The sequence below is a fragment of the Battus philenor genome, unplaced genomic scaffold, assembly GCF_028537555.1.
Source record: "Battus philenor isolate CCGP_79_NKW_IND1 unplaced genomic scaffold, ilBatPhil1.0.hap1 SCAF_10, whole genome shotgun sequence".
Classification (NCBI taxonomy): domain Eukaryota; kingdom Metazoa; phylum Arthropoda; class Insecta; order Lepidoptera; family Papilionidae; genus Battus; species Battus philenor.
In genome coordinates this window covers 1,059,037-1,085,187 of record NW_027181662.1, presented here as the reverse complement: position 1 = coordinate 1,085,187, position 26,151 = coordinate 1,059,037, and the positions used below count along the sequence as shown (strand labels likewise).

At 33.3% G+C, this 26,151-nt stretch overlaps 3 protein-coding genes across 3 annotated transcripts in view; 2 read left to right on the top strand and 1 right to left on the bottom strand.

Moving 5' to 3' along the window:
- The window catches only part of LOC137926317 (zinc finger protein 423 homolog), a 123,777-nt gene extending 98,011 nt beyond the window's left edge, over positions 1-25,766 (top strand). The window contains exons 2-4 of the mRNA XM_068769921.1: positions 12,445-12,672; positions 23,961-24,048; positions 25,569-25,766. Coding sequence (XP_068626022.1) covers positions 12,445-12,672; positions 23,961-24,048; positions 25,569-25,719 — 467 coding nt within the window. The 3' untranslated portion in view covers positions 25,720-25,766. The remainder of the gene's footprint in view (positions 1-12,444; positions 12,673-23,960; positions 24,049-25,568) is intronic.
- Daao1 (D-amino acid oxidase 1) lies at positions 6,808-10,138 on the bottom strand. Its single transcript, XM_068768194.1, has 2 exons — positions 10,000-10,138; positions 6,808-8,095 (listed from the first exon to the last, which is right to left on the bottom strand). The coding sequence occupies exon 2, from the start codon at positions 8,090-8,092 to the stop codon at positions 7,082-7,084; it is 1,011 nt and encodes a 336-aa protein (XP_068624295.1). The 5' UTR covers positions 8,093-8,095; positions 10,000-10,138; the 3' UTR covers positions 6,808-7,081.
- On the top strand, positions 15,181-19,991 carry LOC137925185 (uncharacterized). Its single transcript, XM_068768586.1, has 3 exons — positions 15,181-15,513; positions 17,019-17,170; positions 19,502-19,991. Exons 1-3 carry the CDS (start codon positions 15,328-15,330, stop codon positions 19,770-19,772), a joined length of 609 nt encoding a protein of 202 aa, XP_068624687.1. The 5' UTR covers positions 15,181-15,327; the 3' UTR covers positions 19,773-19,991.
- Positions 25,767-26,151: the final 385 nt, after the last annotated feature.

Below are 26,151 nucleotides of genomic sequence, written 5' to 3'. Positions count from 1 at the left end.
TAACTCCTGAAGATGCCCCATGGAGGGGTGAAACACGTGTTGAGTAATATGGCGGTGGCGGTTGTGTGATTCGCATTGTTTGCCGCATACGCTTTTATCAGCGGGCAGACGGTGCATTTTATTGCACGACTACCACTGCATGTGCGAAAGTGGCTAAATATTGGTCCTTTTAATACTTAGGATGGGCTTCCGCGAGGTAACGCCTGATAAATACGAGAGTTCTGTAACTCCGTGTTTGGCACTAATCGGTGTAACATAACTCCTGAAGATGCCCCGTGAAGGGGTGAAACACGTGTTGAGTGATTTAACGGTGGCAGTTGTGTAATTCGCATTGTTTGCCGCATACGCATTTATCAGCGGGCTGGCGGGCGGTGCATTTTGTTGCACGACTACCACTGTATGTGCGGAAGTGGCTAAATATTGGTCCTTTTCTTACTAGTAAGAGCTTCCAAAAGCTCTCTTTAACATCACGTTCCATCTTCAGGTGGTGGTACGGATTTATGGGTAGACAGCTGTCAGAGCGTTCCTTTCCCTAAATGAAACAAAGATAAAAAAATGCCAGAACAACTAGAAATTTTTATGTAAATTGCGGAAATTTCATAGTACGTGACCAGATTTGTGGGGTCTAGTAAATGCTTCTGGAAGTGCTTATCGACCTCCACCTTCAAGAAGTGGTTGGGATACACAGATAGAAGGCTATGAAAGGATTGTCAGATAAGCAGTCAGCTTTTCCACATCCAGCAAAGAACGGAGTCGTTGAACATGTGTCTCTTTTGAGAGATTAATTAATCTTCTAAAAAGTGATATTGGACTTTGAGCTTTCCAAGATGATGTCATACAACCTCTCGTTTTGTATTTGGGCAATGTCATATCAAGTTTTAAACTGACGTTGACGGATATATCTACAGTTCGGTTCAATCCGGTACACGAAGAGCATCGTCTGTTGCGGCTCCGTTGTTGAAGACGAGTCGTATTTCAACAAAACCTTCTAAAACCTTTTCTCTTCGTTCAAAACGTGCCATCAATCAGGACTTACGGATTAACAATTGTGCCCTTATATGTAGCTTTTACTGTAGTAACTTTACTTGCAAAAACTCATAGTATATTAACTTATGATCTATTTAGTATAACTATCATATTGTCAGACAGTGTTGCACGTATTCATTGGTATCCCGTTTATAGAGGTGAAATAATGGAATACAAGGTAGATTTGAAAAGAACAAGTGGCGATGAATTTCGTTCAACATTCCTGGACTTTTTCAGGAAGATGGTGTTGAATATCATACGCCTAAATATAACTCAGGTATAAAAGAAGGACCCGAATAAGGCCCTGTGGAAAAATTTACATAGATATAGTAAAGTAAACAAGAAATGTTGTTAAATAAATATATTTAATGGAATCAAGCGTTACCTTGCGGAAGTTCATCCTTAGTAAGAAAAGGACCAATATTTAGCCACTTCCGAACATGCAGTGATAGTCGTGCAACAAAGTGCCTCTGTGTTTGACAATAATCGGTGTAACATAACTCCTGAAGATGGCCCGTGGAGGAGTGAAACACGTGTTGAGTGATTTAACAGTGGCAGTTGTGTAATTCACATTGTTTACCGCATACGCATTTATCAGCGGGTTGACGGGCGGTGCATTTTGTTGCACGACTACCACTGCATGTGCGGAAGTGGCTAAATATTGGTCCTTTTCTTAAATAAATATATTAATGCGGTGTTTACTGTTAAAGGTGCTGGTAAAAAATTAAATATATTGATAAAATCTAAACTGTATCATAAATTGTGATACTGTTAAACAAATTGTTATTTAGAAATGATGTAGGAATAAAATGGATCCATGGAAGAGGATATGTACGAAAAGTAAAGAGAATGCAAAACTAAAGTCTAATAAAAAAATTATTCACCAATTGCAACAGGGGCCATTAAACAATTGTATTATTAATAATTGGTTAAAAGTGTCTCAAAGGGGGTACATGACATTACATGTAAGATATATAATAACAGAGAATGATTATAAACATAAATGACAAAATTTTAATTTATAAACGGTGTATATTACATTAAATATGTAATTAATAAAGTATATATGAGTACACTATCCAATTCGTAGTAATTATGCGTCACACATGATTTATTTGATTCTAGGATCACTTATTCTGGAAAGTTCTAATTCCATATGTATTACTGTTTATAGTAATATTGCTTCCATATAACCGCCATATTTAAAAACTCCCGCGGACGTCGTCACAACGCTCCTAACCGTTCTCTCGTCTCGCTCACTCGCACGGCGTGCACTATACGCGCTCTTGCTTGCACCCTTGGCACGCAGCCAACGCGCGCCTCCGTTTGTAGTTCTCTGAGTCTGTTTGGAATTGGCGAATTATTCATTTTCCGCGCACAAACATTGTAATTGTTAAATTCTATTAAATAAACGTTTTTCTAAACCACATGATTTTTTTTATTCACCTATCTAAATTGCGACAGAGACTTCATTTCGTAACTTTTTTTGTTCAGATTTTGTTTTATTTTGTTCTCTTTTTTCACTGCTTCACAAATTCTTCCACTCTTCTTTCTTTAATCTCTTACAATTTTTGTGACTTTTTTTTACCATATTTTAGACACATCCACACTCATGCTTCTTTAGTATCTTTTTGTTTCACATTTACTTTGGTTTAAGTTTCAATCTTTCGTCTAAATTTTTAAATTTTTACTTCCACAGCTTTCTAATGTTTACACATTTTTTCGACATTATTTTGTTTTATTTTTATTAATAATATTCTATACCAGCCCGTAGTGCATTACTCTTTGCTTTTCTAAGAAATGCAGCACGTCGTCTTACTAATTTAAATATATTTGCATATTCAAAGTATCAAACATGTTAAGGTTTATTATGAAGCTTCCGACACTAAGTAGAGTGATTTGCGTGTAAAACTTAAAAAGTCCGAAGTAAAACAAACACCCTTCGGTCCCTAAAGCTCAGTTTGCTTTTACGAGAGCCCTTCCTGTTTTACTGCTAACAGAGAACGTTGAGTGTTAGCTAAATTACCCTTGTATTTTTCTACATATATTTCGTTATATTTATACATAACTTTACATTCTTTATGTTCATAATTTATTTAATTAAAATCTAATAAGTTAGTAACAAAATTTTCTGGTTACAAAAAGGTATATATTTTTCCAATTTATTTATTGGCAGAATTATATTATTTTGGTTTTTTAAATGTTTACTTTGTTCAATTTTCTATTTAAAAAGTAGTATTTTCGTAACCCTTGGAACCTATCTTCGATCTTTACATGGCTTGCTATAGAAAATCTTAATTCACTTTGCGTCGTGTTGTTTTGGAACGTAACCACGACGCAAAGTGAGGTATTGGTGTAGAACAAGAAGATATACATCGTGCAAAAAAGCACTCTACAATACTTCTAAACTTGCGAAACTTTAGAAACTTTTGGTGTACTTCGAGCTGATCTGTTGTTTAGTCAACATTTTTTGTAAACATCTAGTCACAGCAAAATAAATTAACTAAATGATCAATTCTCATTTTCATTTATAAACTATTAATTCGTAGTTGGAAATTCAGCCTCAACGCAAATTTGTATAGTTAAATATAATCTTTACATTTTTCTTAGAGTTTTGAACAAACCTCTGATCTAGACGCAAAAGCCTCTAAGAGAAAAGCAGTACCTGGACTGTATGTGCCTGATTGACTAGAGCCTTTTAACAAACTAATTACCTAAGTTACTGTTAAGGTTATATGTTACAAAACCTTCGACTATATACTTGAATTTAAGTTTATAGGTTAATATAACATCGCCGTAAAGTAGAAAGAAGTTCAAGTGGAAAATTTAACTGACACTTGCGAGGGCCCCGGGCAATGAAGTGTCGTAAACTTGGGAGGGTGAGGGCTATCGGGCTGGGAGGGTGAGGACACACGGACGGCTGCGCAGGGTGGCGGGAATAATAATTGTTTGATGTGTGCGGTAACACAAAAACTGTTTCCATTTTTAAAATTTTATTTCATTCGCATAACCTTAGTTTTTAATTTTTAAATGGAGAAGATAATTTTTATCTATGGCAGAAATAATATACACGAGTAACATCTGTATGTCAGTTCCTTATTGATCCTTCGTTACTAATTTTTAAATAATTTTGTATCAATACCCCGAGTCAAACGGCGCGAAACAATCAACAAATAACGCCATCTATTGGTGCCGCTAGAAACTACATCGTTTCGACATACGTATACAACACAAAAACGTATAAATATTGATTTAAAAATCTCATATAACTAATTAAGTATTTATCATAGATCAAATTAATGTTACGAACTGTGGGTTCTGACTCAAAATGAAACACTACCCGTTCACAAGGAGTCCTTTATTCACAAATCAGAAGTATACTTTGTGGTAAAGTAGGGTACTTTAACACTAAGTATACTTTCGCTTAGTATCAACTACGCTTCCAAATCTCTCAAGAAATCACCGTCCAAATAACTTACAAAATAGACACTCTACATCACTGATCGTAGTTCTTAATCTTATAACTCTAAAAACAAAACTGAACTGTCGACATGGGAAGTACACTTATTATACTACTACTCGGTAAATATATTAAATATCTATTATACTAGTACTCGGTAAAAATTTCCGAGAACCATACACAAAAATCTATAAATAACTTCAAGATCACGCGTGTTTACGGCATTTCTGATCCTAGGGTTCCGTGTTTATTGTTTAGAGGGTTCTGTAACTTGTGCGTTGTACCATTAACAATACTGTGTTTATAAAACGTTTTATGTATATTCAAACTAACCTAAAAATCTGTTTTTGTTAATAAAATAAATATTTTGCACAAGGATAATCATTGGTTGTCCTCATAGTATCGCTAGCTGCCATTAAAACTACATAATTAAGTGAGAGTATCATAAGAAATGACTGTTATGAATGAGGATAATCTTAGATAAAATAATAGTGGAGACATTGCTTCTAAAAGCAGGAATGTGTGTCGGAGATATATCCCTTCTATATTAGTTGTAAATGCGCACGCCCTACAGCAGGGTGATTTAAAAGAGGACCCGACACGAGTTAAACCTTTTCATGGAATCAGGCGTTACGTAGCGGAAGTCCATCCTAAGTAAGAAAAGGACCAATATTTAGCCACTTCCGCACATGCAGTGGTAGTCGTGCAACAAAGTAAATCGCCCTTCAGCCCAGAATCAGACTCTTCGCTCTTCTAGTCTGAAGCTTCGAGCTGGTTCACTGATCAATCATATGGCTATAGTATTCTACACGTAATCTATCTTAAAAGAGGTTTTAATCTAAGGTTCCCCTGCGACCCTGAACTCACGGATCAGTTCGAAAATATACACACATCATTTACGTTATATTGAATTTGATCTATAAGACTTTTAAATAGTCTTTTATTGTATAAACTAGTAAATTTTAATTTTAATATTACGACTCCAATATAGGTCACCACGGTTAAAATATTACATTTGAAATAGAATTTTGAAAGCTTTAAAACAACTTCGGATATGTAAAAATAATTGCTTCATAACATGCAATAGAGTAATACAGAAATAAAATTATATTTCGGTCAAGTTGGTATAAAAAAAAACATTAACAAAGGTACAGCACCCGGCGATAAATATTGCACATCGACCTTTAGAAAGAGACAATCGGCTAATTTCGGCTTCGTAGAGCGTTATCTCTGTCGCACGCAATACAACGATTGCCAAAACGTTACATAGGTAGTGTGGGACAGAGATAGTGCTCTACGAAGCCGAAATTAGCCGATTGTCTCCTTCCAAAGTTCGATGTGCAATATTTATCGCCCCGTACTGTACCATCGGACAAGCAAGAGAGATTCAGTACTTGCTATGTATATCATTGAATTTTTCTATTAATGGCATTGTCTTAGTTTATAATTAGTGAATGAATTTAGAAAAACATAAATGTGGTTGCAAAGATTGTATATTTTGTTTACTTGTTTCCCAATGGATGGTAAAATACAGGATGATTGAATATAGGTGTAAAAACTTTAAAGGGTGTCAATTGTATGTAACACTCTTTCTAAAATAGTTTCAGAAATAATAACACAATAATAATATAATAAAAAATTTGTTTTAAATGTTCGGATTACTACATATAAAAATTAATTAAAGTTTATCTGTCCGTGTAGATTTTGTACTGTCAGATGTTATTGTCTTGTCGCATTCATGTAGTTTTAGAGTGATCACTTTATAAAGGGTGATTGCAAAGATAAAGCTTTAGAACTAACAAACGAGCTCTACATTCGACCCTTTTAATGTTTTTAAACGGTTTTATCTAGTTCGACCCGCACGGAATTTATTTATTTGGGTCAAAATTAGAAATTGAAATTTAAGCACCTTCCCGTTGTCAGATTGATTCGAAATTTAGTACACTTATTTAATTTAGATGACATAAAATCAATAACATTATAAATCTACGATGGCCGCCTATACAAAATGGCGGATTACATATTTTTCCTGAACCCTCTCAATATGGCTATCAAATGAAAAGGCTACACTAGTAAAACACGATGATTATGTCAAAATTTAAAATTCAAGATGGACGCCGTTCCAATATTGCGGACTAGGTACATATTTTTCCACAACCACCACCATATCGGTATCAAAAAACAGTTTAAGTTTTTTAAATGTATTTATTTTTTATTATTACATATAAAGTCATTTTGTATACAGGTGATTTTAATTTTTTTTTTTTGTAAGTTATAACTTTTATGCTATCTTTTTAATGTAAAGAAAAAACTTTGATATAAAAAAAATGTTTAATTCATAATAACACGTAAAATAACTGTTCATGTTTTTATGTCATTATCTTATGTCACATATTTATTATACACATATATTATGTCACATGATTATTATTTATACATTTAACAAAATTAATATATATAAATTAGTTAACATTTTACGATATAACAATAGCGGTAACGAACCAATGGAATAACAAAACGCAACCACATATTTCATTTAAAACTTGCTTTATGGAGTCTGACCACAAATGAACGTAAATCGTTTTATGGTCATCCCTACAATTTATTTCTGGAGTTATTTCGCAGCAAATCCATTCCGATACTAACAGCGTCCATAGCTGTACCGGGAGCGCACATCACACCGTATCCGCCGTGTCCGTAACAATGGACTACTTTCACACCGTTTATGATTTCCGGCGCAACTCGCACAGGAACTCTATGCGGTCGTAAACCGACTTTATGCGCCACGATCTCTGCATTTTTTAACGCCGGCAACATATCACAGCAGCGTTCCAAAATGGCGGCGGCGTCGTATTTACATACCTCCATATTGTAACTGTCATATTGACGTACACCGCCCAGTGTTGCTATACCATCGAAACCTGGTATTACATATGTGTCATAGTCTCCATAAAATGCAGATTTCAACCAAGGCGCCTTCACTCTTATTATTTGACCCCTCATTGGCACTAAATCATGATCGTTGCATAATAATTTCGCACCTAAACCTGTACAATTGAACACCAGATCGTATTTATCGGGTAGTGATGTGAAACTATCGATTTTCTTAACGATTATCTTTCCGCCATTATCGATAAATTGTTTTTCTACCCACGGTAAATATCTTTCGCATCCAATTTTTATTGTTGAAAAGTACGAACCATATTTCCAGCCTTCACCGCATAGTTTTAGTTCATTCTCATCTACAGATCTATAAATAGGTAATAGATCTTCTATCAAATGATTTCTAGTTACGTTGTAATTATTTTTCGAGAATATATAAGCGGAAAATGTCATCAAACCCGCTTGAGGTGCTTCTGAAGTTTTCAAAATATCCCTCCAATAATACCAAGAGTTATTGATCCATTTCTTGGTGATTTCATCTGTAGTTCCTCTAAAACTGGTTCCAGGTCTAAAAATACCAGCTGCTACTGCACTAGTCGTGTCATCTTTAAATGAATCCGCTATTACAGTCACTCTAAAGTTTCTATCTTCCTCTTGCAATAATTTGGCAAGCGTCATTCCGACCACCCCTGCGCCCAGGACAGCAATATTTGGTCCAGACATTATCTAGAACAATCGAATATATAAATAGCTTATTGTAACATTGCCTTGGGATGTTATTACTTAGCTGCAATATCCGCCGATAAATATTACACATCGACGTTTGGAAAGAGACATTCGGCTAATTTCGGCTTTGTAGAGCATTATCTCTGTCCCACTCTACCTATGTGACATTTTGTCAGACGTGCGACAGAGATGACGCTCTGCGAAGCCGAAATTAGCCGAATGTCGCTTTCCAAAGGTAAATGCAATATTTATCGCCGGTTACTGTACGCATGTTGTCAAATTAAATTAGAAAATCGTGTTCACACTGACCACTCGAATAAAGCCATTCTATCAATTTCAATTACAATGTCAATTTACTATAAAATAATTCATCGTCATCATCATTTTAGTAATAGGACATCAACTTTTGAATATAAGCTTCCTCAATTTGCCTCGTCCAAGACCTATAGGAATAGAGGAGTGTAAGATCATCTGTTCTTATGGGTCCGTCCTAAGCGGCACATCTTGGTCTGTGGACACCCAACCACACCATTAAGGCTCCAGTGGCCATCTGTTCAGTGCTAAGCCTGATTTGACAACCAGTTGGACTATGTCGGTATAACCTAATTTGTAGTACTTGCTTGGTTTCAGTTGAAGTTGACGCTGTTAGCTCAAGAACTTTTACAGCTTCATCGGAACTCATTTCACGGAGCAGAAGGGTCCGTGAAGTTAAAAATAGAACTGGTCAGACGCATTCCAGTTGTACGATGACATTCGTAGTAAACCGCTCTACCCGAGTAGAGCTGTGTGAAGTTATGTATGCGGCTTGGCACGGCAGCGTGGACCAGAGGTGAACCAAGGATGGATCCGGATCCATTCTCGGTTCGCGGTCAGGGAACAGACAGCCGCACCCTAAGAATGGGTGTTGTGATTCATAGAAGCGTAGTTAAGCTGAATAACAATGTACGTAGAAATAATTTGAATGCTTACAACAGTGCTACTAGAACCGCAGTACGACGCCTGAAGCGCGGAGAAGGGTCGAGGAAAAAGCCGCGTGATCGGCACGAGCATTGACGGCAGACTAATGAAACGGAGCGACCGATGCTCCCTTCCAACCCCTCCATCTTGCAACGCGCATGCCTATTCGGTCTTCGTAATTTGAGATGAAAAGTGAGACTTTTACCAGCGGTAACGCTTTCGGAAATGGTATTAGTGATATTAGCCAGGCAATAGAAACTGACTGAACCAAGGTTGGGTTCTCTCAGGCGTCCTTGTGTCGGAATGCTAAGCGGGTATTGTCGAAGAGTGACAGTCCAAACAGAGGTTTTTGGGGAGACCTTGAGCTTAGTCACTCCATGGAGCGTTCACTGAAACGATCTAACAGCAAGGCGACCTCCAAACCTGGTAAAATAGTAATATGGAGCAGCCCGAGACGATGTTAAGAGGCTAGGAGCACTCAGTGCTCTGCCACTCTATACCCGCGGAATCTGCAAATGCCATTTGGACCACAGTGAAAATCCTATACAAATATAGTCTCGAAAGCTAGAATAGCACATTTGAGAATTTCAAATTATTGAGGATAACCCTTCATTGCGCCCATTTGCCACTTTCTTATCAGTGTTTAATATATTGCACTGTTCGCCAACATTAGTTGACTTCTCAATAAGCAATTTTTTAGCATCAAATACACATACGAAGTCTATTTCTAATTTGTCATTAAAATATATAAACAAATTCACTTAATGATTCAATCGAATAACCATTTAACAGTCAAAATAGTATTTAAACTGACAAAATTAAAATTACACATCTATATATTTTTAAAATATATTACGACTATACAAAAATAAATATATACTCATAGAGATATAAGAAAATATAAATGTATATTTTAAATTATAATATAAGAATAAAGCTTTACTTACATGTTTGTTGGTGTTAATATGAAAATACAAAGTCGAAATAATTATCTATTCAACCTTCTCGTTAAATGACAGCATCCGATAAATACAAAATGAACGTCACTTGTGATATAATCCACTGTTCCATTTCACGCTTTGTTTACCTAATTTATTATCTCAGAACAAACATAACATCAGAGATAAAGTGGTATAATAAGAAATCCTATTTACCTAAGTGGTCGCTGTCTCTTTTGTCAATATGTCAACACGTTTGACAATACGTCTGTCATTATATTAACATTAAAAAGTTGAAAGTTCATTCATTCAAAAAAAATAATAACTTTCTAATTTTAATATTAAAACACAAAAATTTCACTAAAGGATAATTAAAAAAATTTATTAAAAATTATTATATATTACGAATATATCTACGGAAATAAATCTATTTTTTTAATTGTGGTCTTCTCGCGGTTAAACTTATATAAATATAACCAAAACAACAAATTATTAAACTTAGATATGAATATAACTAAATAATTTTAGTTTTTGTTAATAATAACAATACGAAAATTGAAGACGCATAATAAAAGATTTTGTGATTAAAACATAAGTAAATTATTTATAAAATTAATTTTTAAAAAAACTTGTCCTAAATGTACTAAATGATAAAATAAAAAAGTTAATTTTAACAGATTATCTATAAGACATATTTATATATGGCGGAGGTATAACCTCAATGGTATATTTAAAAAAAAGTAATATCTGTAACTCTACCATCATATTTCGGTAATAACAATGTACTTCTAATACGATATAGTTTTGAAGAATTTAAATAATCTTCTTAAATTCAACATGGCGTAACATCTTCCGAGATCCCAAAGCTTGAGCGGTTCAAAAAGCGATTTTCTTTTTTCGTACCGTCGGTGCGTCGATATCTATACTAACCTTACAAATATGGCTGCCCTCGACATTGAATTAGATTGATCAGAACATAGTTTAATTTTTTGGTGAAAATAAAATGATTTTTCGAACGTATATTTTTTATTAAATTGTGTATTCTCTGTCATTATCGATTCTATGCCTATAAAACTTGTCCCAATGACATTTTACGTGCTGATTTAAAATGGTATTCCCGCCAAAAATAATTTCTCACAGATCAGAAAAAATTGTAGTCTATATGTGCCAAATAATTTTATTTATTTTGACATCATTTTCTAATAGACTATATTTATACTAGTAATTGTGTAAAAATTATTTACAAATTCTATAGATTAAGCCATAATTAAAGAACGATTTGACTGATTGCATCATGTCTTTTATGACGTTCTCTATGTAGATAAAAATACTAAAAATTTTAACTCAACCTTATATTTACAACTTTGATAAATCGCAAGAACAGACGTTGAGTGTTTCCGTTATCAATCTCGGAAATTTATGTTTCCACATGGAAAATTACATTTTCTGTGGTGGAAAAATCTTAACAATATATATTTACGCACCAGAAAAGAGAATAACCAGTGTAATTTATTAAAAATCATCATAATAAACACTGTTTTTAAATAAGTTATTTATTAATGTTAGAATTGATTTGTTTATCATGGCAACCAGTTGCGTATATATTTTACTAGGTGTGATTAAAAATATGAACAAAAAGAAAGTATGTTTTGATACCTAATAAACTGAAAAAAGAGACAATTATACAAAAAATCTTCCCCGAACATACTTATACATATATATTATGTATTTGCAAATTTTCGTTCCAAAGTACGTAACATAAATAAATGATCAGTTCTGAAGAGGTATCCGGTTGATATTATTAAAAGGCGGTAGCAATTTATAATTGTGTTGTGATGAGTTGCATAACTAAATTCTTAATAGTCAATTCTGAATTTATTTAGATTTAATTTTATCTGTCAAAGTGACTAGGCATATATTTTCACAGATTATTAAATACAACTTTTTGTTTTAAAATAACGTTATTTTATTTTCAGCTATATTTGATTTCAAAAAAGACATCAAGCTTTCACAACGACCATCTTCTAATTCGATCTTTGACACATTCCATGTACATCATTAATTTTGTTGATGAAATGTGCCAAAAACAGAACAAAAAGGAGTCATTATTGAAAAAATAAAATTTAATCTATGCGATGTTCGCACTTCGCAAACTTTTATTAAATCCTTTTATCAAACGCGGCTAAATTATTTCGCAGATCGACGTCCTGTCTTCGCAGTGATTGATTAAATAGTTAAAGGGTTGTAGGTGTATGATGGACGCAATGGGGTTGTCATATCCTAAAAATAAAACCGCAGATTAAAAATCAACATTTAAAAAAACTAGCTTATTTATATCAACAAGCTTTCTCCTCTTCAATTCTTTATTAATTCTTAAAAATGTAATATAAGCGAGATATAACAGATAAATAATTTCAGGCTTCTTCTTTTTTTAAATATTTTTTTTGTTTTCAGATCCAAGACCACCTCGAAAGAATTACAACCAGCTGTCGTCGAATGAGAAATGCGATAACAGACAATCAGATGTCCACATTGAGGAAGCTGAACCGGAATCTGATGCTAGCAGCACTGATGCAGAAGAACGAGAGGAGCACGGCGTGTGCCCGCCTTGCGCCCATGACCGATACAACAACAACATACGCCGTCATGCCCACGATGACTTCAGTGACGACACCGATTACGGTAATTTATTATATTTTACGGTAAATACGTTTCTGTGCCGCAACTAGCGTCCACGAACCGGTAAACGCGGAAGATCTAACGATCGATGTAGTTCTAAAATCACCAAAATATGGAAATGAATGAGAGATAATGAAAAGGAAATATGAGGAAAGAATGTAAGACATTAGGACGAAGAATGAGTGTGGAAAAAAAATATAATGTAAATAAAAACCTATTCCATCTTTGATAGGGGGGGGGGGGGTTAAACGATATAACTAGGCCATAAATAAAAGACTAGCTCACCTGAAGATGTAGTAAGCGGAGCACATCGTTCTTTTAACGGACGACCATTGAGAACGAATAGTTCTCTAGTAGCGCCACCTATCATGGTTGCGGGTAGTCGCTGTATGCGGGCGGCGTAAGACCAGTTATCATGGCTTTCCTTGATTGAAGCCTAAATCTCATAGTGAGAGGCTATCGGCTGATATGATGATGATAATGTAATTACTTACATTCCAGAAAAGTACTATTAGATTTGAGTCTCTTTGGCAAACTTACAATTGCTCAACGAACCATAAAGAAAGAGCTATGCTCGGGATTTCTCTGCAAGATCGAAATCAGAGATGAGAAGATCAGTAGACGAACTAAAGTAGCCGATATTGACCGGCGGATTGTCAATTTGAAGTAGAGAGGTCGCTAGGCGCGCAGAACAGATTGTCGCATGCGTCTTAACGTTCTAGAATGGAAACCACAGACTGTCAAGCACAACGTAGGATATCCACCCATAATGTTGTAGCTAAATAATCAAAGTTGTCAAAATGCTTTCGCCTATCTGTCAATCCATCGGTCTACGCATGCGCAAAAACTAAGGACGCGCGGCGCTTATTTTGTAGGCGGTTCTCAAAACCGCGTCTCACGACGAAAAATATTATGAAATATAATAATATAAGAACGGCGTCAAGTGACATATGTGTTGTTGTTTGTGAATTTGTATTAAATCTTTAGTGCTGTGATGGAATATGAAATTAAAGACTATCTCATATTAATTTGTGGTGAAAGTTTTATATACAAATTATTTCATTCGAATGCAAACAATTTATTACGGCGTTGGTGTATCTGAAGTTGTAGGCGGATGACCTTTAAAATAAACTGCGTTTATCTTTCATCCAAGCGTTTTAATTTTGGTGCTCCAGCTCGCTAGGTGTTGTCTCTAACATTGCTTACCTAACGTGTTAAACTCCACCACGAGGTAGACAGACGATCGTGTAAAAATCGGATGGATGGAGGCTACTTCTAACCAGTCGTATTGCAAATCTTTGGGAGAGACTTATGTCCGGCAGTGATTGTTTTACATAATACATTATTTGTGTATATTTTCACAAAAAATTGACCACTTAATAAAAATGGTCAAAGGAAAAAGCATCACTTAAGTAAGAAAAGGACCAATATTTAGCCACTTCCGCACATGCAGTCATGCACAAATGTCAAAAGTGCAAAAATGGTCAAAGGAAAATACATCACTTAGTTCATTACTCTATAAAATTTCGTTGTGTGAGTATTAATTTTATAATGTTGCCACATTTTGGACAAAATGTGTGATTTCGGTTTGACGTCAAGCCTTGAGGCTATGTTACAGCTTTGTCAGTGTCATGGATCTTGATCCGAAACCGTGATCACTTTAAAGAAGGACTGTAAAATAATAATACATAGTACATTTAGCTGGAATATACACCAGTTTTCTCATAATTATATTTTTACTGTCGCGAGCAGAGATTTTATAAAATTTAGGCATTGCTTAAAAAGACCTTTACATAACACTAAGTAGTAGATAGTGAACTATGGTCGCTAATAATTTCAATTCAATAACGAAACCAATTTGTGAATACTCAACCAGCAAACTTGCTATGCAGTTGAGTCACAAATAATTTAAACTTGAAGATTATATGAAAGAGCCTTTAATTAAATTTATTTTGCTTAAATACGAATTTTGTTTTTAAAACGTTTGATTATAAGAAATATATTAATAGTAATACTACTGAAGCAACTAAAGGGCAAAACTATATTTTTCAAAACATTAAATAAAATTTTTATGCGTATTAATTATTGAGCGAAATTGTATTGAAGGAGATAAAGTGCCCAATAATTGCAAATCACTAACCTATATTGTTGTGTAGCCCACATTTACATTACTAAATTCTTAAATCATTTATTTAATTTTTTCTCTTAAAAATCTACTTTTTTCTTATTTATGGTGACAGTTTTTTTATTTTATATATGTCAAGTTGTAGTTGCTTGTCACTAAAGTTACAATTGTTCTTTACTTTAATGATATTTATATTTGCATTACATGTATATTTCGTTAGCGATTTAAAGTAAATAAAATTAAACAAACTAGATAAACTTGTTTACTATTAAAAGAATAATTGTCAAGTGAAAAACGAAAAAAATGAAAACTTCTTACTGGCAACCTATTTCGTCATCTGACATTAGCGTTTGACATAATCTAAATGTCAGTTGTCAGACCTCTTACGGAAATAGTTGTTTGCTGATCGTTGGCATCTTTTTACTTTTAGTTACAAATATTACCTGTTTTGTATATACATCAGTTTACGCTTTGTTACTTCACAAAGTGATCGAAAACTAACTAATAACATTAACCGCTAAGTTAACGTCGCAATGGCGACTTTAAAATCGGATTTGGACGACTATTTACTGCAAAACGAAAGCCGTAGGAGTTATAAATTTGGACTGCCATCGTTTTCAACACCAAGTTTCCTATCTCGGAGTAATGATGAGAGTCCAACCAGCACGAGTTCCACAAGCACGTGGTTTCAGAACGTTCAGAAGGAATATTTTACTTTGGTAAGTACCCATCACAATATTAATCAAACAATGAACAATTTGTCATTTAGATATCAAAGTATATTTAGTCTGCGCTTTAATAAAATAGGTCAATGCGTTTTATTAATAATGCTACAATGTAATTTATAAAAACTTTTCTTATATTCTCTTAATATAGATGTATATTTTTACTTCGATTTTTGTAAATAAACTAATGACGAAATTCAAATTGAACAGTTAAGATTATTGCATCAGATAACCATACATTATTTTTATAGAGTTAGCAAACACAGATTAAAAATTACAAAAAATTTTGCACTGAATCATCAATTTTGTTATAGTAGTTAAACAACTTTTTATGACTCACACTTTTAGCCATTTGATCCCTGACCATAGAAGTTGGGTTATGATATTTCAAGTTTCCATAGGAATTTAAATTGACCTGTATTCTTTTTTATCTTATTACTATTAACTTTTGTCTTAAATGAAATAAATGAAACAGGATAGCAATATTGTAATAGATTAAAGACAATTTTGAGAAAAGTATGACTGGTAAAAATTTACTAAAGATACTTCATGAGTTCCTATGGAGTATATATATAAGCAAAACTATTGAGCCAGGCCAGTCAGAAAAGACAAAGTAACTCAAATTAAGAAAGGAGTAATAGACAGGAGGGATGTAAATATTTAAATAGTGAAAGAATTAGGTAAATTAGCATGTAAAGTCTGCTACCATCAGTTACTGATTTATAATCAGTCAACTCATCATATAAAATAGTATTTTTTAATATTTTATGTGCCATGCCCCACCTTAGCTTTTCTAAAATTCTTACACCCCCTATTGCGCCTCTGTCTGTATACCCCAGTCCCTACTTTGAATTACTTGGGCTTGTGTGCTGGTAGGAGAAATCTCGGGATGTGGAACGGGGTTCCGCATATGCAAATTAGGAACATGCCTTATAGGTGTGGAGAAGGGGCTTCAAGTAGGTCACTGCAATGCCAGCTGTCTGTAGCATCCCCTATGTAACAAATATATTTTTTATATTAAAATGAAAGCATTAAACTTGTATTAAGTTCACTTTCCATTTGCTCCTTAACAATCAAGTTTCCTCGCTGTGTGGTGTGGGCCCCATGTTGAAAAATGCTAGGCTGAAACATTGGACCCATTTTCTCATTTTTAAATCAATTTTAGCCATCTATTACTCATATGATATTCTCTGTCCTGGTTTTTTTAATGTTGGTAATTTTGTGTCTAAGACAGTCTTTGTCCAAGCGTATTTCTTTCTATTGAATTTGGACACAATAATAAATTTCCGAAGATTAAGTTTTTAAAATGCAATATGTGATGATGAAATGTAAATATGTGAAAGAGTTTCTTCATATTGTATGTTAATTTTAAACATTATTTTTATTCAGTTTTTATGTAATTTTTAATTTTCTCAATTACATTAAAATGCTTTGTCTTATATAGCTTTGTCTAATTTTAACCGTTTCTGTATATATTATATTGTATTTAATTGTTTCAGAGTCGGACACAAAGGTTCATGGGCTTTGGAATATGTTTGTCCTTTGGCCTTTTGTGTTTTATTCTCTCATTTCTATATATACCCATATTGTTGCTTCAAGCGAGGAAGTTTGCTTTGTTATTCACTTTGGGAAGTCTGTTCTTCATATTCAGGTTAGTATTATATTTGTAAGGTTACTTAAAAAATACAGATATTCTTTGACTTGAAAAAATCAATTGGTAACACACAGGATGATTAGTTATGTGTAAAAGCTTCATGGAGTTAATATAAAGATTGTGCTTCCAGCCTTTAGATGGCCACTGCAAGACATAGGTCTCCCCTAACTATATATATATATATATATATATTTATATATATATATATATATATATATTATTATGTACCCCCCTATATATATATATATATATATATATATATATATATATATATATATATATATATATATATATATATATATATATATATATATATATATATATATATAGGGGGGTACATAATAATCGCCACACTTGGCAGTAGATGTAATCATTTCATTCAGACAATGGTCTGATGAGTTGTATAAGTTGGCTTTCTTTGAAAACTGGTTCAAAATTTGCTGAATAGCTTCTTTAAAAATGGAATCCCCGAGTTTTAATGGCATGGCGTAATTAGAAACAAAAGTGTTGCCATCTTTAAGAAAAATTTCGAGACAAAGCAATTTCTGAAATCTAATGACGCAGAGAAAATTAGTACTAAGTAAGTAGCGATGCAACTTCAAAAAGCTGATATGATATAGAAAGAAGATGTGTTCAAAAATTTTAAAAATAAAAATAAAATGAGAATTGTAAAATAAAATGTAAAGATAGATATAATATCAAATGTTTGGAAAAAGGAGTGTAATATTATAATAAATGCGGCAAAGAAAGCATGCATAGAAGAAAGAGGATAAATGCCGGATATTGTAATAGATGCAGCCACAATGACAGACAGAAGAATAGAAGGAAGCTTGGAAGTGGCTTCTAGAAAGGACAATGCCAATCTCCAAAAGTACTATACATGAAATGATAACATAAGGTTAATAAGTGGGTTTATATGTACCTATGATTTAGTGTTAAAATGATTATTTTGTAAAACAATACGAGTGTGTTCACCTCAAATGACAACATATTTTACAATAGATAATGTATGTAATTGTATACATATTTTATTACTTCAGATATCGACTTTTATTAGTTGGCCATTTGGTAGAATGTCTCTGAAAATGTAAACATTGTAACCTGATTTACATACATATGTAGGAGATATTTTTTATGGGATATTGCTATGGAGAGAGGCCAATAACTCCAATTTCTCTATTATCCAACATACGAAGAACATGATGAAAGAATATAGTATATACCAAGCAAAGAATGAATTGGAATTAAGGAATTGCAAGAAAAATATTTCAGACAAGAAATTTTCTTACTTCTAAATGAGTGGATAATATCTAAATTATTGAAAATCAATTGTATTAAACCATAATCTCATATCGCATTAAATATAGTAAATACGCAATTCAATATGACCCTTTGGTGAATTTTTGTATAGACTAAATTTTCTCATTGGGGAGAAAGTAATGTCGATCTTAAGTTAAATTCACACAACTACATTTTTAACAAGTTTTTATTTGATGAACAATATATTCACCTTAGTTATCAACAACCTTTTGCCATCTGGTATACAAATCAATGCAGGAGTGGTAACAAATCAATCGGTTTTTCTGTAAAATATGTCTACAGAAACGACATTACTTTGCGGTCTCTTTTATATAACGCTGATCAAGAAGGTGAAATTGTCATTTAAAACTCACGGGCGTTAGGAAGGCAGGTAAAGTTTTTGTAGGTTTTTATTAATCTAGTTTTCCTAGGTTGGTACGACTGTCTGTATAGCATGGGTGGCCAAGCTCCTTGATAGTTCCTGCCGTTGTTTGAGATTTGACATTTTTTTTGCGAGTCGCAATTGAATACGCTTTTAAAATAAGCATACGAATTTTCTTTTAAGTTATATTTATTAAACTTATATGACAAAAGTACAAAATATGTGTATTGAAGTTAGATGTATATGACAGCACTCCCAATAATACTTAAGATGCCGGTTAGTCAATTATGATCGGTGTTTGGATTTCATTAATTTTATGATGGAATAATAATAATAATTATTCACACCGGTAATTTGTTTTGATTTCCAAGGAGCTGGCATGGGTTATGTAAATACATTCTATAACACAAAATACAGGCTATAACATTTGACAAGCATCTGTTTGTCAAAATTTGAAATAAGTTGAAATATGTTTTGTGTCTCAAATAAATGAATGATTGATTGGTGTCAGTATCTATGTTCTGATATACTCGCACATATGTATGTGTGTGTGTATATATATATGTGTGTGTGTGTGTGTGTGATGGTATACTTAATGATATGTAATATTTTAATGTCTTATATGTAAACGTGTTTGTTTTTTACAGTTTCAGCTTCCTGTACGGCCCGTGGTCACATTTCAAATCATTGTTCACTAAGGAGCGAGCTCTGACCACCTGTCTATACGGGTTTACATTGATAGCGACGTTATATTGCGCTCTTCACCTGCAGAGCACTCCGCTGACAATAATATGTGCGGTGGCACAGGTCCTGGCGCTGCTTTGGATGATGATGGGCTCGATACCTGGTGGTTCGTCCGGGATGAGGTTCTTCGGAAGCATGTTCAAATCATCAGTGTCAAATACATTGCCGATATAACAAAAGTTTTATACTGTGGACCATGTGATGAAATCTTGGGATACGCTTAGGTTAATTTGAATATGGAATTTATGCAGTTTATTACTGTTCACTTGCCAGAGTTTTAAGATCGCACAACTAAGAGATGTTTTACGATTTATAAAGTTTTTATGTCTAGTTAATCGGATATTGGATTCTTATGTGAACCAGAATGTCCCATAAATCAACGTTACGCCTGAATCAGATGATGGAGCATAGAGAGGGTAACCCTAGAAATTAAAAAAAAATTATCAAGTATTTTTATAATTATTTCTTTTTATGATTTCATGTTCTTTTTATAAGGAGGGCCGGAAAGTAATTTTGTTTCTGTCTACATATTTTACAGAAAAACCTATTGATTTATTACCGCTCCGGCATTGATTTGTATACGAGATGGCAAAAGGTTATTGATAACGTAGGTGAATATATTGTTAATTAGAAATAAAAACTTGTTACAAATGTAGTCGTGTGAATTTAAAAAAGCGACATTACTTTCCGGTCCCCCTGATATTATTATAATTAAAAATCTATTTTTTGTACTATCTCTACATCTATTTCAACTTGACGTTGATTTATGGGACATTTAAAAATAATTATCGTAAAATTTAATGAAATAACAGTTTTAGTACGTCTAACCTAACCCAACCTATTAAATAACAGGAAAAGTTCAGATCTACTCCTATATAGATTCTACGACAATTACACATTTATTGATATTTTTGATGTTCAAGCAGTGAGATCAAAACAAGTTAAATTTTATTAATTTTGTTATATCCACTAAATATGATTTACCGTAAACCGAACGAGTCCAATTTGATAAAAACTAGAATCAAATCGACCCCACACTCCCTTACCTTGACCTTCTTTTTGATGCTTATATTCAGAAGCTTCTAGAAATATAATCCTTTTAAAGTCTACTTAAAATCAATGGCAGCTCTTTTTCAAAATGGCCGAATTGAAACTTGAATTGTGTCAACACTCATCATGAAATGTCAATTTAGCGATATCATTTACCGAAAATTGGCCACAATTGACTAGATTCTGATAAACATATCATAAAAAAAAATACGAAGTGTAAATATTTTTGACTGTTTATTTATTATTAAAAAAAAGTATATAAAAATGACAGCTTCATGTCGCACCGTTGATAAAGTGACATTAGCGAAACGTCATAATTAGAGACGTCAATTTCAAACCATAAGTTTTTTTTTAAGAAAACATAATTTAGAGTGTAAAAAAAACAAAAGTCACTGCAAAACTTAAATTACTTTTTTTGTGTATTTTCTAAACAAAATTACTTAAATCCTAAAATGTATAATAGTAATTCTTAGTAAATAGTATTAATATTATACGCACAGTTATGATATGTTGATATGGGTACTCGGATATTGAATTTTATTCTACATCTTCGTGCATTCATTCTTATATTAAATTGTTCATATATATATATATCATATTCCTTACTTCTCTTGGATACACCATAACTTGAGAAAGACTATCGATACTTTTATAAGTAATCTAATACTTTCATTATAGATTCTTATGGAAGAAAAAAAGAAAATTGCGCAGAAACTTTGCGTTTTACAATTATTTAATAATAAGAGCGGTGAAAAAAAGTACTCCTTATTATGTTACATTTTTTATTCTATTGGAATGCGTCAGATTTATAGTCTGGCAATACAGGCTGTCATAAAAATTGAATTTGTTTATAATTACTTCAATACATTTGTAAAAACAATCATAATTCCTTGTTTTGAATCAACAGAGTAACGATAATATTATCTCTTATTGATCGACATCTTTTACTCAACTCTGCTCGCAAAATATAGTTGTGGAGAAGAAACAAAAATAAACTCCACAATACATTTAAAAAGTTTAACAAGACATATTTATGCTTTACTTTATACATTAGTTTTCGTTTACTATAGATTTATTCACAATATATCTTAAAGAAATCTCTGTCTAAATTTTAAAACAGTATATTTATGTACATACAGAAATTGTAATAATTTAGGGAAAAGTAAATTTTAATGTGACAACCCCGCATGTATAAGGGCGATCTTTGAGGAAGACACATGCCTTGAAATAAGCGTCTATAGGCTGATATGGTAATAAATAAACGAAATTAAATATATATCCACAAGCAAATTGCGAATGTGCCTTGTTACATCAAAATCATTGACACTTCATCTAAAAATATCTTTTGTCGTTTATTTCTTTAATAATTATATTATACAGAAAACATTATTTCAATAAGTTCCTTCCTACTTGTCTATAAAATGCCATTGTGTAGATCATTTACAGGATATGTAAAAATAGGATTGATTTTATAACTTAAATTATATTTGCTACAGATCACAGTAATTAATAACTTTGAGGTTATATTAGAAAACTAACAAATCGAAATTGTCAATATTTACTTTGTTTGACAGATGACGTCACCAAAATGGCGGTCATGCGCATTAGCTATTTGCGACAATACTAAATTGAAAAATGGTAATATTTATTTATTTTCAAACTAATAACTATACCTTTGCAAGATTTTCCATTTAAAATTTCTTCTCATAACAAACACCTAAAATATTTTATTATCTCTGATAACACTAATATATAACTACAGATTATATATTTAATATTCATGTTATAATTGACAGTAATTACAATGGACTTTGGATATATGTATCTGTATTTAACACACATTCCTTTTTTATTGAGTTGCCTCGTTTTAAATATTTATTACAGTCTGACAAAGGAGAGCCTATTACTGAAAAGGAGAACCTATTCCTGAACTGTCATTTGAAATTTTAATTATTTTTTAAGTGTATATGGTGTAAAGGAACGCAAATGCGGTCTTGTACTATTGAGAGCTATTTTGTACTGTAATTTTATTGTATATAATAAATAAATCGAAACAAATCTATGGTTTTATTGTTACAAATGTAATGTTATTTGCTAAACTTTTTTACTTACGGATAATATCGTTATAGTTTCATTTGGTCATGTTTTTATCAATATAGCATCCTTTACTTATTCTCGGTTTATGTTGGTGCTGTTAGCCCGGGGGCTTTTATAGCCTCATCGGAGCGGAAGGGTCTGTGAAAATAAAAACAGCACATAGTGAACCGCTCTACCCAAGTAGAGCTGAGCGATGTCTATGTTGTGTGTATGCGGCTTGGGACGGCAGTGTAGACCACAAGCGAGCCAAGGAGAGATCCGGGTTCAAACTCAGTTTGCTCACCCTTTTCGCATTTAGGGAGCGAGCGACCGCTACCTAAAAATGGGTGTTGTGGTGTGATGAGCAGCGTTTGGTTCCGTTGTGTATGTTGGAATGTCGCAGATGTAGTGGTTGCTGGTGGTGATCATTTACAATTACTTGCTTACTTCATCAGAAAATTTTCAAAAGCAGAATTTGATATAAATAATCATTTTTGATCCATTGATATGTCAAACTTCTACGATGGTGTACAAAAGCATTCGTTGTGTCAAAAATAGATAAAAGGAGGGAGAAGCCTTTTTCAGCGGGTAGGAGCAAGGCAAAACATCGGCGAGGGGGGAATACCCCTTCAAGATAATCTTCGGATTAGAGTTGTTTGACCTAACGGAAATGCAAAACTTGTGTGAAGTAAACTTTGTCTGATTTATACGAAATGCTTATATTGTATGGAATGTGTTGATATTTATTTTGTTGGCTGTTAGGCTTTGTACAGATTCATTTAAATTGACCTCACAGAACTGAGGTCTGCGAACTAAGAATATATTCCTAGTATTGACCATAAATGTCCAGACCGTAAAAAGCCAGATTTGTTATAACATTACTTCATAAAATTCGTTACCTTCTAGCATATAAGAATCAGAACCCACAATACGTAACAATATCTAAAGCGCCTTGCACATGCACCGTCGGTACCCTTGACGAATTTTATCAATAGTAGCTTTATGTATAGAAAAGTCATGAAGTTTACTTCACACAACAGGTTTTCATTTCGATTAGGATAAAGAACCACTCCACTCAATATTAATATATAAAACAAACAATTTAAATATTTCAACTACAATTTTAAGCAATTATATATTCCCGCTAACTTTACCAAGATGGCCGCCTGTCAACGATGTAGCTATAGCATATATAGCAATGCTATATTTAGCATTAATAAATACCGTTATTTCCAGACGAAGCACTGACATGCAACGTGTGCGACCGGTCTTTCTCCACACGCCGTCAGCTCAGCGACCATCAGCAGAAGAAACGACACTTTGGGTGAGTTTTTATATTTTTTAATGAGACGGCTGCACGCTGAAGATATAACAAATTAGCTGTAGAAAAACTTATTGTATTAGCATTTTTATATAACGCGCTTATTTAAACCCGTATATATAACATAGCATTTAATAAAAAAAATCGCTCTTATACCTATCTCTAATCGCCTTTATAAGGTTATCGCTTTGAAATATTACAATTTATTATTTCTATCAAATAAGACTCTTTTGACATTCTTCTCTAGTACATACGCAATATTCTTTTGTGCAATAGTTTGGAAAAAAATGTTTTTTGTCTAAAAATAATTAAACATCAATGCCTGTGTTTCTATATAGAAGCATAAATTAGGAAACATTAGCATAATTTTAGCTGTAAGATGTCTAGTAAATAGAGATTCCTTAGATATTTATAAGACCTATTGGAAGTGGCCTGCTTCCTCCTTTTTAAGTGTACTATAAGTGTATGTGTTGAGATACACTGGACGCCCATTTTCATTTCATGGACCCCCAAATTTTTTTTCGCTGACGTAGACCCCTTGCAGGTTGTCATAGACCCCTAGGGGTCGATATAGAGCAATTTGGGAATCACTGTGTTAGAACTTCAAAGTCAATGCTATTGAAGGTATTAATGAAATCAAGAATAGCAAGAACTGTCAACTCACCCTCCTCCATACCTTGTCTGATGTCATCTGTAATACGAACTGAAGTGGTGATGAACTAGCCAATCCGCTAGAATATACTGATATTGTAGAAAATTGCATGACACATGCCATGTTTCGTTTTAATGTCATGATCACCATATGGAAAATAAGAGCAAGGCATACCACCTTCCAACCATGATCACATATCTTACACTACATCCAATGACTCCCCGAAACCTTAATTATACACCAATACCTCGCTTTGCGTCGTTTCGTGTTTTTTCCAAAGTTGCGTCGCTGCTTAATTAGTACTAATTTTCACTGTGCCTCGTTAGATTTTCGAGGTTGCGTTGTTTTAGGTTCGAGTCTTTAATTCTTTTTTGAATTTTTTTTTTTCTAAAAGATGGCAACACTTGTTTCTAATTGCGCCATGCCATCAAAACTCCCTTTCTAACTAAAAATCAACGCAATTTGAATACAGTTTTATTTTCACTTTGTTTTGCTAATTTTAAGAGTTCAGTTTCAATTACGAAGTGTGTTGAGCTCTTTTAAAAGAGAATATTTAATTTATTTAAATTTTTACGTGCTATTTCTGGTTACAAAAAAGGTAAATATTATTCCAATTTATTTATTGGCAGAGTAAAATTATTTTTCTTTTTTAAATGTTTACTTTGTTCAATTTTCTTTTTAAAAACTAGTATTTTCGTGATCCTGGAACCTATCTTCGATCTTTACATGGTTTGCTATAGAAAATCTTAATTCACTTTGTGGCGTTTCAATTTGCGTCGTGTTTTTTTGAAACTAACCTAACCTAACCTAACCACGACGCAAAGTGAGGTTTTGGTGTGTCGTCGATACATGACTTTATTTGTACCCACAGATGCAGTTCGTGCGATAGCTTGTTTCCCTCGCTGATGGCGTTGGAACATCACAAAGAGGAGTTCCAGCATTGGAGTGACTCCTCCTACTGTTCCCACTCCGACAGTGAGGACAGCGAGGAGTGCCACGAAGACCGCCATCGTCTACTCTAATGCCACCATCTCATTATTGCCGGGGACAAGCCAACAGAGCTTGGAACCTTCGTCTGATACATTCCAGACTACTCCGGGACCTATAGCTCCATCAGGTACGAATTTTGTGAGGAAACCAACGCCCAACAGCGATATCTTCAATTCAAATATGTAATACATATCATAATTTCAGAATTGAGTTATAATGTAAAATCACATATCATATTTATTTCTTGTAAGTATGTTTTTTATAAATATATTATCTGTGGTAAATGTCTCTTTTCTCTGTTTGTGTAATAAGGTTAATATTTGCACTCATTCTACCACTCTAAATAACTGAAAGAGACAGAGATAATTGCGGACGTCAATAAATATGAGAAGTCTAAAGATGTGTTTACATGTGATTTATTTATATATTGTCTTGATAGACCGAAAACATCGACCCATCACTTT

Excerpts from the sequence above, each read along its gene's own strand:
- Daao1 (XM_068768194.1), bottom strand. The coding sequence starts at position 8,092 with ATGTCTGGACCAAATATTGCTGTCCTGGGCGCAGGGGTGGTCGGAATG.
- LOC137925185 (XM_068768586.1), top strand. The coding sequence starts at position 15,328 with ATGGCGACTTTAAAATCGGATTTGGACGACTATTTACTGCAAAACGAA. Across the intron at positions 15,514-17,018 it reads AGAAGGAATATTTTACTTTG|AGTCGGACACAAAGGTTCAT; the intron begins GTAAGTACCCAT and ends TAATTGTTTCAG. Across the intron at positions 17,171-19,501 it reads AGTCTGTTCTTCATATTCAG|TTTCAGCTTCCTGTACGGCC; the intron begins GTTAGTATTATA and ends TGTTTTTTACAG.